General features: G+C 35.6%; 2 protein-coding genes across 5 annotated transcripts in view; one reads left to right on the top strand and one right to left on the bottom strand.

Annotated features, from left to right (window-relative positions):
- Positions 1-18,275, top strand: part of LOC113663839 — a 260,165-nt gene that overhangs the window by 134,308 nt on the left and 107,582 nt on the right. The gene's annotated exons all lie outside the window — the stretch shown is intronic.
- LOC113652493 (neoverrucotoxin subunit beta-like) lies at positions 5,949-12,768 on the bottom strand. Of its 4 annotated transcripts, none has more exons than XM_047803048.1 (9): positions 12,679-12,768; positions 11,712-11,804; positions 9,190-10,946; positions 8,928-8,984; positions 8,600-8,629; positions 8,390-8,478; positions 8,087-8,282; positions 7,893-8,006; positions 5,949-7,590 (listed from the first exon to the last, which is right to left on the bottom strand). In XM_047803048.1, the coding sequence occupies exons 2-9, from the start codon at positions 11,800-11,802 to the stop codon at positions 7,540-7,542; spliced, it is 2,385 nt and encodes a 794-aa protein (XP_047659004.1). In that variant the 5' UTR covers positions 11,803-11,804; positions 12,679-12,768; the 3' UTR covers positions 5,949-7,539. The 4 variants fall into 4 exon arrangements, with proteins under 4 accessions (XP_047659004.1, XP_047659003.1, XP_047659005.1 ...); XM_047803047.1 differs by having other exon boundaries at positions 11,712-11,807; positions 12,679-12,766; XM_047803049.1 differs by lacking the exon at positions 12,679-12,768 and adding an exon at positions 12,180-12,486 and having other exon boundaries at positions 11,712-11,807.

Raw genomic sequence — 18,275 nt, 5'->3', positions numbered from 1 at the left:
AATACTTCTAATATAAGATCAAACACTTATGTGATAATGACCACTTATGACCACTAACCAGAAATAAGAACATTTTTTTTTTGCATTATCAGTCATATTTTAAAAACAAAAAGGTCCAATAATTTCTTTCAGGGTATGTGAACTTTTGAGCCCTACAGTACAATACTCAGGTCGAATTTCCATTCATTTTTACCAGTTCTCCCCCTGTGAGATGTACTGCCTTTTCTGCTGTGGAGCTTGAAAAAGGGAAAATGCATGAAATGTACAGTGGGTAATATGGAGTGGGTAGTATTGAACACACCAGCATTTCTATCAGTAAATATATTTCTAAAGGTGCTGTTGACATGAAATTTTCACCAGACATCAGTAACAACCCAAATTCTGAGGAGTCAGATTATAGACTAGTTTAAGTCCCTGCTCCTTGATTCATGTAGTATTAATATAAACCAGTTACACTTTCAAATCCAAAAAATGAACACTAAAATTGGCATAATCATGACATCAATATAATGTAAATTAACAGTAATATTTTGAAAATAACAAAATTTTAAACTGAAAATACATAAAAAGAATATTTTATTAACCTATTATACACAAACACTAAAAAAAAAGTAATACAATGCAGTTAAAAAGGCAACATGATATCGTTAAAATAATGTTTGGTAGATTTTTATATAGAAATAAATTGCATCTCTACAGATTTTTATAATAAAATTGTGGCTTTCAAGTTGATTAGTTATCAGTACAGTAGTAGTAAAACTGTAATAGAAGTCCTTGTAAAAAAAATACAAACTACTTTAAAACTTTGCTGATAAGAATTTAGTAGTAAATATAGATAACAAATGGATTTTAAAACATTTCACGGTTACACTGAAATGTTCCTTGAAATCTGCACCAAAAAAAATGATCTATTGTATACATGTATGTATGTATGTGTCATGACGCGGGGTAAGGAAGCGGACCCAAACGCAGGATAGCCAAATCAACAGGGTTTAATAACAAAGGACATGAAACAACACACGGACTAGAGACAGGACAAAGACAACAGTAGATTCCATGCTGCACAAGGCAATGCGGCACAGTTAAATACACAGGGTAATCACAATGGGAAACAGGTGTGTAGACAGGGAGGAGCACACGAAGTTGGGGCAAACACGTGACGAGAAATGTAAACAGATGCACGTGGCCAAAGTCCGGGCTGAGTCCTGACAGTATGTATGTACGTATGTATGTATGTATGTATGTATGTATGTACAGTATATGCATGCATGTATTTAAATATTAAACTAGACTAGAGAACTTGTCAACTCATTATGTAGTGACTGTAGTGTGTGCCCAGTCTGCCAGCTAAGTGATGTGTGTGTACATGATGACATGTAGAATTAGAATCGGTAGAATTGATACCCTAACCAATTTAAGGCCAAAAAAATCCTTGAGAAGTTACACCACTTTCTTCTAATTGGCTACACATTTGTTTTGTTTATTCGGCTTTACTCAGATTTCTGAAACATTTTTGAAACGTCGTCCTCCTGCTTTAAAATTACTAATATAATGCAAGAGAAATAACTAATTCATTCAGAAAGAGGCGTCATGTGAGAAAAAAAAATGTATAATAAAATTGTATACTCCATGTTTTCAGATAAAGTTTCAGTGTCACTTTTTAATTCCCAAAGGAATAAGGACAAATGTTAAGGTAATTCACATATCTGCTGTAATATTTAAAAAATGATGTCAAACAAATGATGTCTCTCGTACCAGGTCGAATTTCATCCATTTTTTACCATTTCTCCATGTGCCTGATGTACTCTGCTTTTTCTAGGCTGTGGAGCACAAGTTTAGTTTTTTTGCATACCGTTGGTTCTTGAGTGATATGTGTTCTCATATCTATACCAAGTCACTTTCACAAACTGTATAGGATGCTATTGCTGAAATGGAACCATTATCACTAAATATTTTGGGAGGGATCCCCATCAAGGAATTATTTAATTTTCCATGATTTTTAATACACTCTTTGCATGTGCTTTTCCCACTGGGAAGGACCAAGATCAGCAAAAACTTGTCTCTTATTACAGTATGTTCATTGGTGTGTAAAATAGGAATGTCTGTGCAGCACATTTAACCGACAGCTAAACACTTCTGGAGCTGTTTTGGATTCTAATACTTGTAAATAAGATCTTTGTGTGATAGGTTTGCAACAGAAATTCATCAAATTAAACAAAGTTATATAAAAAAAATGCTATAAACTATGCTATAATGCTATAAAGAATTAGAAAATTATTGAACAAAAACTATAAGCCCTCAGACTGACTCCAGATAGAGAGGCATTTGAAAAGTTCATGCAGCTACTCAGGCAGACAGTCAGTGGAAAAAAGCTCTAAAACCATTAAGGAAGCAATGGTCTAATTTTTAGGCCAAAAGGAAGAGAGGACAGCATGAAACAAGTAACAACAACAGAATAAACATATGATAAGATGCATGTATATAAGGAAAAATCTTTTACAAGGCTTAACAGTGCACTTATCAGGCCTACTTATGAAGCTAATTAAATTCAGTGCCAAAAGATAAAGCTACAGACAAGCTATGGGCTTAGCAATGTACAGAAACTATTATCTAATGCAAAAGCGAGGAGAGGAAACCTGGAACTTTTAGTAGATAATGAAAGCTTGCAAAGGAAAGAATAGAAAAGTAACAAGTCAAAGAAGGTGTGTGCAATGAATGCCATGTACCCTGAAATGTGATTGGACAAAGACTGGACAAAATGATGTAACAAAGCTTGAAAAGTGGAAAGCATGAAATGTACAGTGGGTAATAGAAGTATTGAACACATCAGCATTTTTCTTAATAAATATATTTCTAAAGGTGCTGTTGACATGAAATCTTCACCAGACGTCAGTAACAACCCAAGTAATCAATACATATAAACAAAACAAATAAGTTCAGAAATAAAATTATGTGTAATAAAATGAAATGACAAGTGAAAAGATCCTTCACTTTTTTTGGCATTAGCAGGTGTGGTGGATTTGGTTTGACACACTCTGTGTTTTGATTTAGTTGACTTGTGTGTCGGACTGAGGATCTGAATGCTTGCTCATGCCTTGCGGTAGCAGAGTCAGAAATAGAAGCACATGGCTCAAAATCACATGTCTCATGTTGTTTATTAAAATACATACAGTTTACAGTCGCATTCAAATATCACCGCTCTCCATTCAGACAACAATTTGAGGACACAAGAACACAACAGCTGGTGTGTTGTGTCCTCTGATCATGCATTTACTACCTTTGCCCCTGTGGCCCATGAATAGAAAAGTTGGAATAGAAAAGTTTTTCACTAATCTCGACCTCTGTAGCACCTTTAGCCTGATCCACATCCACAAAGGAAATTAGTGGCTATGATAATGATAATATCTATTTCCACATCATTCAAAGCTTCAGCTCCATTTCTCTCACCCTCACATCCCTCCATGGGGCAGCCCTAAGCACCTTGCTTGGAGCCCAACAGTTGAACAGGCCTTTACGTCAGCCCCCAGCCCCCAAACTAAACAACAAGTTGCTTTCTTTTCACAGAAAAGTTGCACAGCATAGTTATGGTGCAATAGGAAGCTGCTGGTCATCAAAATGGTGCTGTGTCCACACTCCAACACCCAATTTAGTCATCGATTTTTGCCTACCCAATTCCTTTGCTAACACCACCATCCTAATCATTGTACCCAATTACCCCCTGGGGTTAATAAAATATTTTGATTCTGAGGAGTCTGATTGTAGACTATTTCAAATCCCTGCACCTTGTTTCATGTAATGTTAATGTAAACCAATTACACTGTCAATTCTCACAAGTATGTTGGCAATATTGTGAAATGTACACTATAAAAATCATCCATAAAATCATGACATCAAATTTATATAAATTAACAGTAATATTTTGAAAATAATAAAAATACAACAGTAAAATACTGAAACAACTCAAATTTAAACTAAAAGTAGATTAAATTTTTATATAGAAAGAAATGAGGTCGGTAAAATCCAATTTCTGGATAATGTTGCTCTCCAGAGACATTAAAGTTAGATGATAGAGACGCTCCTGGCTCATAATAGAACACAGACTGTTTTTCACACGAGCTAGTTTTGAAAATGGCCGTTCACCGGTGGCATTTGTTACAGGTAGCATGAGGAATAAGCGGAGAGCGAAGCCTATGTTTGGAAATACAAACACTAACTTTAGTTGTTTTATTATATTGTTAAACGTTCTTGCTGTGGTGTTGGTTACCTTTTTTATGATTGTTTTAAAATGTGAAAGTTCATCCACTAAGTCATTTTACAAATTTCTGCAGTAATTATTTTGCAGTTTCACTGCAGACAATAGGAGCTTTTCTGGAGTCAGGGACAGAATGTTATTTAGAAAGCCAAAATGCTGGTTTACGATGTCATACTATTTGTGCCTTATATACAGTACTATTGATATACTACTACACCAGACAGCCATTAGATAGCACTGTGTTCACTTTTACTTTATGAATACTATGCAGAGTAATAAAAAAGATATCAACACAAATGTTAAGAGAAAATAAACAGAGAAGTTGATAATATGGAAAAGTTTTTGAATCATTAAATAGAACATGATTGTCTTGTGTTTTGGCGTTTTGTTTAAATATTGATTGTGGTCTATTTTAGTAATAATAAACACGGTTGAATGTTTGTTTCTCAGATCATATAAAGGTGACCCCCTTTGGAAATTAAACGCCCCCCCATTCTGTATGTTCTGGTGACAGCCCTGGAAATGCTGCTGTCTTATATGTCTCATTTTGATACAAATAAATGACTAGCAACATTGCATTGTTGTTTATGTCCTGATGGAAGTTACTTTCCATAACTGGCACAGATCATCATTGGGCTCAAGAACAAAAGGTGTCATTTGGTGTGAGACACACTTACTTTGCTGTTATCTTGGGGTTCAGTTGAATCTTTCAGAACAAAACAATTAACAATTGAAAGAGGCTCAAGGGAAGGAACCAACAGCAGTTTTTCCAAGCGAAGGATATGCAACCAAATATTAAGTGTAATTCACTAGAATCTGTTCGTATACTTTTGCTCATATAAAATTTTTGGGGGTCTGATACAAAGGGATCCTCAGTTTTCAAGATGCTGAATTTCTGATGGGAATGTTGTGAGTTCAAATCCCAGCACTACCATACTGTCTCCACTGGGTCTTTGAGCAAGATCTTTAACCCTCAACTGCTAAGCTGTATAAAAGAGATAAATATAAGTCGCTCTGAATAAAGACTTGTTGTAGGACATAATTCACTTGTGTGATTTGCCTGATTTGTAAGCATGGGATTATGATCAGCTTTCAAGATATTTGTCTCAATATATTATAATTAATTTAAAAAAGAAGACATAAAGTTTAATAACATGCATTTATTTTGACCAAGAAAATAAAGTTCAGACAATGTGTCACACTTTAATTATTTTACTATTTATTCAATATGCATAATTAGTATATTTTTAACATGATTTAATCATAAAGTAAACAGTTTTACAATTCATAATAACAACAACAACAACAACAAAACACACCATATTACTATTGGGTAAGAGGTAAAATTAGTCAACTCAATGCTGCTGTACAATACTACACATGGATCATGTTTTTAGAAACGAGCGCTCTCTACAGGTGAAACAGGGTATTTGAGCGTATAGGGTGTCCACTTCAACCTTGTATTTGGTGTTAGTATAAAAGATGTGCTGAAACCTTTTTGGCATTACTGTACATTTACTGCCATATGTTCATTTTTCACATTTTTTTAATCTCAAACTTCTTTTACTGATTAATGGGTTTATCTAAAAAGAATAGATATTTTAACAGAGTACACAGCTCATCATGTAAAACAGAAAAAAAGACACATTAGGTTTAATGATCTTATTTTGGCCAAGAAAATAAAGTTCAGACAATGTGACAAACCTTCCTTCACCATTTATTTAATAACAATGATTGAATCAATTTATAATTACAAAGCAAGCAAATCGCAAAACATACCATAATACATTTGGGCAAGAGGTATAATTAGTCAACTTATTTATACTTTATAATAGTGCAAGCGGAACATTTTTAGAAATGAATAATGAGTGCTCTCAACTGGTGAAATGTGGTATTTACTTCAGTATTTAAAGAGGAACCGAAATATGAAACTCAAATAAGAAACTGTATACGCTTCAGATTTGTATTTGGTGATATTATCTCCAAAACCAAACAGATTTGTCTTGTGTGGAAACCTGTTTGGTCTCCTCTCTGCAGATTTGTTTAATCAGATTCTTTTTAATCATTGAAGACTTTTAACTAGACTATGAACAACAAAAATGAACTAGACTATCAGTCTGTGGTGGCCAGCTTCCTTTTCTATGCTGTGGTGTGCTTGGGTACCGCTGTAAAAGCGAGTGATGCCAACCGGCTAAATACAGTTCTGTCAGTGACTGTAAAATACATCCCTCATGTGTAGAGGCATTTTGAACTTTTTAGTTTTTTAGTGAACTACATTGACACATTCATTCCATTAAAACTGAAGGACAATTCATACATAATCTGCGTCTGTTTATATATTGGGTGTTAGTATTGGGTGTACATTTTGTGTTAGTGAATGAATATATTTTTGTGTATATTCTGTGTTTTGTACAGTGCAGGGCACTCAAGTTTTGAAGACAGGCAAGCGTGACATCTCCAACCCCCATTTTTGGCTCCCATTTAAAACGGTTCGGATCAAGGCCAGCCATTTTTAGTGTCATGATTGAGGACAATGTTTCGTCCAGAGACAAGCTGTTTCGTGTTGAGGTTTTGTTCAAACCGACCATCGAGAATATCCTCGCTTATGAATGTTTTTTATTTTATTTTTATTGGTTGTTATCATTTTCTGATTGGCTATTGTGTAGCCTCTTTTTTTTTTGGCTGATAAGTGTCAGGCTCGACTAAGAACTCCAGGGGAGATGCGCTTGATTACTGCCCAGTTCCATAGAGAGAACGGTGTGGACAGATATTTTGGGTGCTGCAGCATATTAAATATATGATAAATAGTCAAAATGTTTTTCTGCATGAGAAATACGATGTGTGGCAGGAGTGCGTGACAAAAGACTGAAATGCGTGATTATCACTCTCAATGTGTGACACTTGACAGCCCTGACAGTTTTATTTTTGTATCTATTATATCTACTATATTTCTATATATTTTATCCTTTGTATTGTATGGTTATGTTCGGCTGCCACTTTCCTAAGGGGGAATTAATAAAGTACCTATCTATCTATTTAGATATTGCAAATGGCTTGTATCATTGACTGTATTTAAAGTCTAGTAAAGAATATATAGTATGCATTTCTAACACCAACAAACGACAAAAACAAACAAACAAAAAAAAAGCATCTTGACTTGAAATCTCTTAAGAATGCTCAGTAGTTGCTGATTTAACTAATTACCGATTAATAACAAGATAAAATCATAGCCATCAAGTGTTGTAATTCTGATATAACTGATCAGAAATATACCAAAATAAATGTCCTCAAATGTGGCCAGGACTGGAGACGCTGACTTTCAGATTAACATCATCCACCTATTAAAAAAAAGAAAACATCTCTTGACATTCCTGTGTGTTATAATGTAAATCTAAAACTTATTTAAATGATATATTTCATAAATTGTGACTTGATTTTTATAAGTTTTGCATTTACAGATTTCCCAAAATGTATAATTTAAGGGCAGGATGCAGCTAAACATCTTGGTTAATTACCGAGGTTACCAAGCCTAAACTTACTTTTGAGTTCACACTATTCTGGGAATTTCCTGGTGAATTTTGAACTGTTGGATACAGAGCCTAGACTAGAGACTTTTTATTATTTTTGTTACATGACCTACTTTAATAATGGCAATGGTGTTCATGAAGATGTCTCCACTAATATAAATTGCAGTCACTGTGTCCAACGGTCTACGGTGCTTGAACGTGCAGTATTCCAGGCCATTCACCAGCACCTGAACACATAAAGTAAGCTTATTTAAAACAAATGCTTAAAGTCTTTACTCTCTTAATTATTTTCTCCTTAATATCTCACCTTATAGCATTCTGGCTTAATAAACATGATGATATCAAAAGCTGCTTCTAGGAAAAAAGAGCCTGCTTGTGGCAACTCTTCATTCTCCCATTTCCCATTCCTGCAGCTGTTAAGGACCACACAGGACATACAGGGGTTGAAGTGGAAAGCGATGTCATGAAGGTACTTCCGTCCATTCTGCAAATTTATTTCAAAACTGAAAAAAAATTTTTAACATTTAATAGATTGCACCAGATTTGCATTTATATATATATATATTTATTTATTTATGAAACACATGAAATGAAAATATATTCATCATACCGATCAAAATGTGATGGAATTTTCCCTTGAAAGAACAAAGCCACACCAGGTCTCAAGCCTCCAGGGATTGATCCCAAATACGGTTCGCTCTGTTATGGTTAAGCATCATTTATGTTATAACAATGAATCTTTTATCATGGTTATTTTATAAAAATGCAATCTTTAAGTTTGTTCATTCATTGTGGAAGATGACATGAAGATGTTACTCACAGGGTTGCAGACTGGACGTGGTATATCAGGCTGGATGTCAGAAAAAAGAAAGAACATATGAAGAATATTTGAAGAATATAAAAAAAACCTGTTTTCTCCTCATTTGTGCTATAAAGTGCTATAAAGTTAACATTGGGGAAAGCTGTCATAGCAAAAAACCCGCAAAACATTTGCTACTTGACTTGTGGTTTTCTTTTTATATTAAATCCAAAATTTACTTGTAAATGGCAATGTAAATGTTAATGAATATAGAATTAATTTGTTTTGATCCATGCATGTATATACTGTGATATGATTTAAGGATTCCCTTTGAACTGTTATTACTTACAGGACTGTTCATTATTTTAGTCCTTATGTTATAGATGAGTTGAGATACGGAGAGGTTCTGTGGGAAAATAAATTATGAACAACAAAAATGAATAAAAATACATGTCTTCACTACTAGGACTTAAAAAGAAAGAAAAATTAAAGACTATTAAATTCAATTTTTTGTTTTATTTTACATTTAGCTATTAAAAATTAAATCAGCCTACATGCATAAATGAACAGGAACTATGTATAATTATATATTATATATCATCATAACTTACCCATGGCTCTACTGTGACAGTGAGCTTCCCTTGAATGGTGAAGGGGACAGAGTTGCTGGCTTCACTCACTCCCACATCACTAACAGCTCTGTATCGGACACAGTATTGTTCTGTTGGCTTTAGTCCAGTCAATGTGAAGGTGTTCTGTGCACCTGACGTGTCTATGACTGTCCATTCCTCATCATCAGCTGCAGAATCATTTGAAGGTGTCATCCTGTACTCAACTCTGAAGTGTACAGTCTCTCCAGTTGGGGATTTTGAAAGCTTCAGGGTGACTTTCCCATCACTGGTCTCCACTACAGGTTTGGGAGGTTTGGATACAGGCTGGAACTTAGGATCTGTCAGAGAGCCATTCTGATAAAGTTTTATTGAGGTTCCTGGATTGCTGGGATCAGGTATGGAGGCAATGATGAATTTGATTCTTTTTGCATTTTTATTGGCCTTTACAAAGGAGGTAAAGAGAGAAAGATTCTGCCTCATCCTTGCAGAAATATCAGGAGAAGTGAACCAAGGCTGTGCTGCTTGGAGAATGGAAACTCTCTCACTTGTTTTCCCCAACATTTTAAATTCTTCAGATTTGTTAAAGTCCTGTAGAGCTGCTAGGTAGGAGTCATCATACTTTAGAGACGTAAATGTCAAACATACCACCCCATCAACATCAGGATGAAAACAGATGGAATTTAATGATCCTGATGATTTCACAACTTTGAGGTCCTTTAACCCAGCTGTATAGGAGCTCAGAATATTTAATTCAGTTGTAATGTCATCTAACCATTTGTTAATGATGCTTACATTGAAGGGTGATGTGTCATGGATGCTCAAGATGTCCCCCAGTGCCTTGTCCTTGTGTGTCCCATCACGAATAGCTGTCAGAACACTGCATAGTGCCTTCTGGATTGAATTTGTATAATTTCTGTGTAATACCTGAAACTTTTCCAACCTGTCTTTTAGATCAGGGAAATCATCTGTTATGGGTCTTTTGATCAAATCATTGCATATTCTCTCCATTTCATTGAGTTCCTCCAACAAATGTTCTGTTTTACACGCCTGGTTTAAATTGATTTCACTCACCAACTTTGCTGCCCTATCATCCAAAAGATTGAGAGGATACAGCCACACTGTCAGAGGTACACCTTTACCTTGTTGCTTCATCAGATCAGGCATCTTCTTGTACGCATCCAGAGCCTCATTGTATGTGGTGGGGTTTTCTTCAAGTTTAATGTCACCATATAATGTGACACTAATATTCTCAGACATTTTTTTTTCATCTTCAGTCATGTTAAGCGATGCTTGACCCTCAGTGGAAATAGTAGGGATCTTCTTGACCACTGCATGAAGGTTTCTTTCAATTTCCTTTTTGTTCTCATTTTCTGCACTTGTATAATCAAACACCATGAAAACCTGAGCTCCATACAGTACAGCTGTAACTACATGAGTGGCAGTTTTCTGGTCAAATACTTGTGGGTAGGTGATATTACTGAGATCTTTCTTAGTGAGCTGTTCAAATGTTGTCGTCTGGCTGTACTGCATAGTAACTCTGCACTGACGTGCTGAAGATCTGGTATCTTGCAGGTACTTGGCCGATCCTCCAACCTCCACCAATCCACTTAGGAAACTGGCTTTAAGGGAAGCACTTATGTCTAGGAGGTTTGCCTTATCACTGAGACTATCAGAGGCTGCAAATTTCAGATGTGATTTAGGCTTTTTATGAACATCAATGTCATCTCTCAATGCAATTTTATCCCATAAAGTCACACCTGAAACAGGAAATTGATGATAATTAACAACTGTTTTACAAATATTTTTTATTTATCAAATATTTCTAATGACAAAATGTACAGCTCTGAAAAAATTGAGACCTCTTAAATTTTTTCTTAAACTAGCATCTCTACATGTATTGCAGACATTACAAAAGAACAGAAAACACAATGACAATTCAGACAAACTGGAAAAGGCAGGTAAAATTTTTCAAGAATGGAATTTTTGATGTTGATTAGATGAGACATGTGTACAAATACAAGAAGTAGGAAATTGTTGATTACGTGTTAAAATTTGATGTAAATTTATGTCAATAAGTTAATAATTAAAAATCCTAACTTTTTAGAACAGTATAACCATTTTGGTATAATATAAGCAATTTTGGAGTGATAAATGTTACTTGATCATCATCATCAGGATCAGGCTCCATCATACCACCTTTCTGTTCCTTTAACATAACGCATAACAAATTGCGTTATAACATGTTTTCCATAGCTGATGCACCTTCCCCCAGCTTCAGGCTCAGGTCAATCATGTACAGCAATATGCCGCAAAGCTGGTCTGCACAGGTCTGTATGGCTATACTTTTTCCAATTCTAATGTTATGCTTTTATTATTTAATCATTTTCCAATAATCATTTGTCTTTTATGTGCTTATAAAATTCATAAGGTCATGAGGTTTACATTTTTAAACCACTTATTATTATTGACCACTGTCTTTAGTCTGCATATAGGCAATTAAATGATGATTATGTAAACTGCACCTGGAATAAAGGAGTCGTTCCGGTAATCATACAACATGCCAGGATACAGAGGTCTTCCCAGGGCAGCTATTTCCATGCATCTGGAATCCATGACTGCTGCAAGAGAAAGGCCAGAAAATGAGAAGAAACAAAAGAGAAGATCAATGCACAAAACTGTTAAATGTGATCAAGGCTGTAAAATTATATATATATATATATATATATATATATATATATATATATATATATATATATATATATATATATATATATATATATATTTAAAAGTGACAATTTGTTATTTCACTGATTTTTAATGAAAGAGCGACAGTGGAGCAACATATTTCCTAGCTCAATAAGGCTTTCAAATTACTTTCTCTTAATTTTAAAATATATAATTATATTTCATTATCATATAAAGGGGAAAACTGTAATACAAAAAGCAATATAAAACAGGTAAAATTTCAACATGGCAGTGTTAAGATAAACTTTGGCAAGCAGATTTGTTTCTATAGAATGTGACAGCAGCACCCACACCACTGCCCACAAGCAGCAGAAAAATGCTCCTCACTCAGCTTCCACCCAGATGCTGAAAGAGCAGCCGTAGAGACATTTAATGTAATGTAGAAACAATTTCACTGAATTTGAGACTGGTATTAGATTGTAATAAAATTGGATAATGAATAATCAAATCCAGTTTTAAAAATGCAGTATTTTGTTTTCACTGTAAAAATGTCATAATAATGTGTCATAATGTCATAATGATGTGTTTTTACTTTTGGAATACAGAGAACTTGGTAAATAATTACGAGAGTTAATAATTAAATCTCTTGCTCAATTCAACATTCTCTGTCCCTCTCTCTTCCTATATAATATTTCAGATTTCATTCAAATTGAATGACCTAGGGCTATATATTCATTAAAGTATAACTAAATAATAACTATTTTAGACATGTCAATCAAATGGTTTATGTGCACAAAAACTTACGTTTCACAACGATGTCTCTCTTTCCGTCTTCTTACAGAGTTTAAGATAGCAGATGTTTGTAAAGGCGCAGTTGAGCTGTACACATTGCAGAGGAGTGGCATTTATAGGGAAATATCGCTGCCTCTGCTTTTTTCTTTCCTTTTTGTAAATATAACTTACAAGACATATGCAAAAACATGTACTGTGTAAAACAGACATGGGGATACATGTCACAGATCTTACTATTTCTGCATACAAAGCATTCTTTCAAACACTCTTTTACACAACTGTTTTTTGCAAAGTTTATATGAGCATAACTGTTTAACTGTCATATGTGTACATGTGTGTGTGTGTGTGTGTGTATATATACACACACACACACACACACACACACATATATATGTGTATATATATATATATATATATATATATATATATATATATATATATATATATATATATATATATATATATATATACAATTTTTTATAGGACTCAAGTTAATATGAAAGGCATAACAGAATGGCACAATCGTCCAACAAAACATAACAAAAAGGAAAATAAGGAAATAATTCCTGTTCAGAAGTTTGCATACCTTTAGTTCTTATTACCCCCTTTAGCATCAATGATGGCATGCAGTCATTTGTAATAACCAGAAGTTATTACAAAAGTGGGTGAATGATCTAGAATCCACTAACACCCCTCCCCACAAGCCCCCAGACAATTCCCTCCAGCCGCCACTCCAACCAATACACACTGCCCCTTACAGATGCTCAGGTGAGAATGGAGCTCAGGAAGATCAAAGTGAAGAAGACTGCAGCTGTGTGGCATATTGCTGTACATGTACAGGAACTAATAAAGGAAACTAGCTGGTCAGATATGTCAAAGCTCTATTCTAGATTTTTTTGACATGACTACATTAAATTACTAATTTAAAAGTAAAGAAATAACTAATTCATGCAGAAAGAGATGCCATGTGAGAATAAAATTGTATAAAAATTGTATAATCCATGTTTAAATATAAAGTTTAAAGTGTCACTTTTTAATTCCAATGTACAGTATAAGGACAAATGTTAAGGTAATTCACATATCTGCTGTAATCTTTTCATCAATGATGGCAAACAATCTCTCGTACCCAGGTCGAATTTCCATCCATTTTTACCAGTTCTCCCCCTGTGAGATGTACTGCCTTTTCTGCTGTGCAGCACAAGTTTAGTTTTTTGCATACCATTGGTTCTTGAGTGATATGTGTTCTCATATCTATACCAAGTCACTTTCACAAACTGTCTAAGATGCTATTGATGAAATGGGACCATTATCACTAAATATTTTGGGAGGTATCCCCATCAAAGGAATGCTTTCATTTGCCATGATTTTTAATACATTCTTTGCATGTGCTTTTCCCACTGGGAAGGCTTCTTTTCACCAAGACTATGCATCCAAGGTCACAAAACAAACTTTTTTTCTTTAATATTGATTGCAAATTGTTTTTTGCAACTTTCATTTTTCTTACACAGTTTTCTGTGAAGAGATGTGTTGCTGAGCATGTACCAGATCAGCAAAAACATTGTCTCTATCATGTTCATGTGTGTGTAAAAGGGAAGTCTGTGCGGCACATTTACCGACAGCTAAACACTTCTGGAGCTGTTTGGATTCTAATACTTGTAAGATAAGAGCTTTGTGTGTTATTGGTTTGCAACAGAAATTGATCTAAACGAAACAAGTAGAAAAAAAATGCTATAATCGAAAGAAGTAGAACATTTTTGAACAAAGGCTACAGTATAAGCCCCTCAGCTACAGTATAAGCCCCTCAGTCATTCTGTGGAAAAATACTAAAACCATTAAGGAAGCAATGGTCTCATTTTTAGGCCAAAAGGAAGAGAGGACATGCATGAAATAATGTAAAAACAATCAGAACAAACACATTTATTATGATAAGATGCATGTAAAAAAAAATCATCAGTTTTTAAAAGGTTTCACAGTGCACTTAGCAGGCCTACTTATGAAGCTTCATTAAATTCAGAGTGAAAAGAAAAAGGTATAGCCAAGCTATGGGCTTCGCAATGTACAGAAACTATCATCCAATGCAAAAGCTAGGAAAGGAAACCTGGACCTCTTTGGAGATAACAAAAGCTTGCAAAGGCAAGAATAGAAAAGTTACAAGTCAAAAAACTTGTGCAACGAATGCCATGTGCCCTGAAATGTGATTGGACAAAGACTGGACAAAATGATGTAACAAAGCTTGAAAAGAGGAAAACGCATGAAATGTACAGTGGGTAATATAAGTATTAAACACATCAGCATTTTTCTTAGTAAATATATTTGTAAAGGTGCTGTTGACATTAAATTTTCACCAGATGTCAGTAACAACCCAAGTGATCAATACGTATAAACAAAACAAATAAGTTCATAAATTAAATTATGTGTAATAAAATGGAATGACAAGAGAAAATATCCTTCACTTTTTTCGCATTAGCAGGTGTGTTGTGTCCTCTGATCATGCATTTACTACCATTGTTCCTGTGGCCCTTGAATAGAAAAGTTGGAATGGAAAAGTTTATCACTAAACTTGACCTCTGTAGCACCTTTAGCCTGATCCACATCCACAAAGGAAATTAGTGGCAAATGGCATTCAACATAGCTATCAGCCACTATGAGTATAGTGTCAAGCCATATTGGCTGAACCAAATGCCTGATTAATGATGTGCTTGGGACATGCTGGGGGAATTTGTGGTGGCTTAATTAGATGATGTCTTGGTTTACTGCCAGTGTCTGCCACACTTAGCTTTCAACATCAGCCATACAAGAAGAGGTAGAAATTCTCACCAGTGTACCGCCTCCATCCTGGGTTATATATATATATATATATATATATATATATATATATATATATATATATGAAAGGCATAACATAATTTCACAATCTTCCAACAAAACATAACAAAAAGGAAAATAAGGAAAAAATTCCTGTTCAGAAGTTTGCATACCTTTAGTTCTTAATATCGTGTATTACCCCTTTAGCATCAATGATGGCATGCAGTCATTTGTAATAACCAGAAGTTATTACAGAAGTGGGTGGATGATCTAGAATCCACTAACACCCCTCCCCCCAATCCCCCAGACAAATCCCTCCAGCCGCCACTCCAACCAATACACACTTCCCCTTACAGACGCTCAGGTGAGAATGGAGCTCAGGAAGATCAAAGAGAGGAAGGCTGCAGATCCAGACGGCATCAGCTTCAGGCTCCTTAAGACCTGGGCAGACCAGCTGTGTGGCATATTGCTGTAAATGTTTGACCTGAACATAATGCTGGGGAAGGTGCCACAGCTATGGAAAACATCCTGCATCATGCCTGTATCAAAGACATCGTGCCCAAAAGACTTTGAGGACTACTGACCAGTAGCACTGACCTCACATCTGATGAAGACATTGATGGACACTCATCTCCAAACTCTGGTGAGCAAATCAATGGATCCACTTCAGTTTGCCTATCAAGCTGGCATTGGAGTGGAAGATGCTGTCATCTTCCTCCTAAATTGGGCTATTTCACACCTTTAAAAGGCTGGGAGCACAGTGAGAGTCATGTTTTTTGACTTCGCTAGTGCTTTTAACGCCATCCAACCTGTGCTCCTGAGTGATAAGATGGTGTGCATGGGAGTGGACCATCGTCTGTCTGCCTGGATATTAGACTACTTCACAGACCAACCACAGTATGTAAGGACTCTTGACTGGGAGTCTGACATGGTTGTCTGCAACACTGGAGCCCCACAGGGAACGGTTCTGGCCCCATTCCTCTTCACTGTATACACTGCAGACTTCATGTTCAGCTCAACAACCTGTTACCTGCAGAAGTTCTCTGATGACTGTGTCATCGTCGGTCTGATCACAGACGATGATGACAGGGAGTACAGAGGACTGATCCAGAACTCTGTGGACTGGGGCCAACAGAGCTGCCTAGAGCTAAAATGTGTGGAAAACAAACTGGTGGTGGATTTCCGTAGGCACAAACAAACTTCATTACCCTAGTGATCATTCAGGGAAAGGACATTGTGAGAGTGGACTCTTACAAATACCTGGTTGTTCACCTGAACAGCAAACTGGACTTGACAGACAATACTGTGGCAATCTATAGGAAAGGGCAGAGCAGACTCTTTCTGCTGAGGAGACTAAGGTCTTTTGGAGTGCAGGGAGAGTTACTGAAGACCTTTTTGACTCCATCATATTCTACAGTTTTGACTCTGCCATATTCTATGGTGTGGTATGCTGGTGCAGCAGCATCTCTACTGCAAAGAGGAAGAGACTGGTCAAGCTGATCAGGAAGGCCAGCAAAACTATCATCCTAAGTGTCTGAATAAACGATACAGATGGTCTTTTCTCCCCATAGCTATTAGACTTTACAATCAAAGCTGCTCCCAGTTAACCAGTCACCATAATTACAAACTGGATTACTGTTTAATTGTAATAATAACAATAACAAAGTATTTAAAACAACACGTGCAATAACAGAAAATTTAAAAAACATGAAATATTTCCTGTGTGCAATATGTCTGTTAGCGTAACTATTTACTCGTGGTCTCTTTTTCCGTTTGTGTATTTATACATTGTATTGTGTATATACTGTATATTATATTATGTCTCTATTCTTTTATATACATTATTTGCATTTCTGTCTCTTTGCTGCTTTAACAGAGAAATTTCCCCAATGTGGGACGAATGAAGATATATCTTATCTCATCTTATCTTATCTTATCTTACCTTATCTTATCTTATAAATGTGCATGAGGTCCTTAATTCTCTAATATGGTATGGTATATGTTATATCTTCCCATTCTTCTTGGCAAAATGCATCCAGTACTTTTCACCATAGGCCTTGTTGATGCCTTTCCAAACAAAATCGTATGTGGTTGTGACTAGAAAGTTTCATTTTTAGTCTCATCACTCGAAATGTTTCTGCTCCAGAAGCTGTGAGGCTTGTCTAGATGCTATCTGGCAAACTGAAGGTGGGTCTTTTTGTGGCATGGGTGCAGTAACTGCAATTTCTCCTGGCAACTTGACCATGCTGGTCATTTGTTTTCAAGTACCTCCTTATTGTGCTCCTTAAAACAACAACACAACTTTTCCCAGAGCCTGTATTTCTCTCGAAGTTGTTTGTGGGTTGTCACCTATTTTCTCCCTCTTTATCTGAGTTTGAAAAATACTGACTGGCATTATTAAGTGTTGCAATCTCTTTATATCATTTTCCTCCTTTATAAAGTTCAAATTCCCTATTAATAATTATTATAATAATTAATAATTAGTAATAAGGTAGTTGAACTTAGTTCTTTTGTCTTCCCCATGGTGCAGTATCCAGCCAAGTCAGTGAGTCATCACCTCATGAGTGAGTGAATGAGAGTGTGTGAGTAAATGAGAGTGTGTGTGCCCTGCGATGGGTTGGCACTCCATCCAGGGTGTATCCTGCCTTGATGCCTGATGACGCCTGAGATAGGCACAGGCTCCCCGTGACCCGAGGTAGTTCGGATAAAGCGGTAGAAAATGAATGAATGAATGAATGAGCTGGTCAGATATGTCAAAGCTCTATTCTAGATTTTTTTGACATGACTACATTAAATTACTAATT

The sequence above is a fragment of the Tachysurus fulvidraco genome, chromosome 18 (genome assembly GCF_022655615.1).
Source record: "Tachysurus fulvidraco isolate hzauxx_2018 chromosome 18, HZAU_PFXX_2.0, whole genome shotgun sequence".
Classification (NCBI taxonomy): domain Eukaryota; kingdom Metazoa; phylum Chordata; class Actinopteri; order Siluriformes; family Bagridae; genus Tachysurus; species Tachysurus fulvidraco.
The sequence above is the reverse complement of the archived record's forward strand: the minus strand, read 5'-3'. Positions and strand labels throughout refer to the sequence as shown.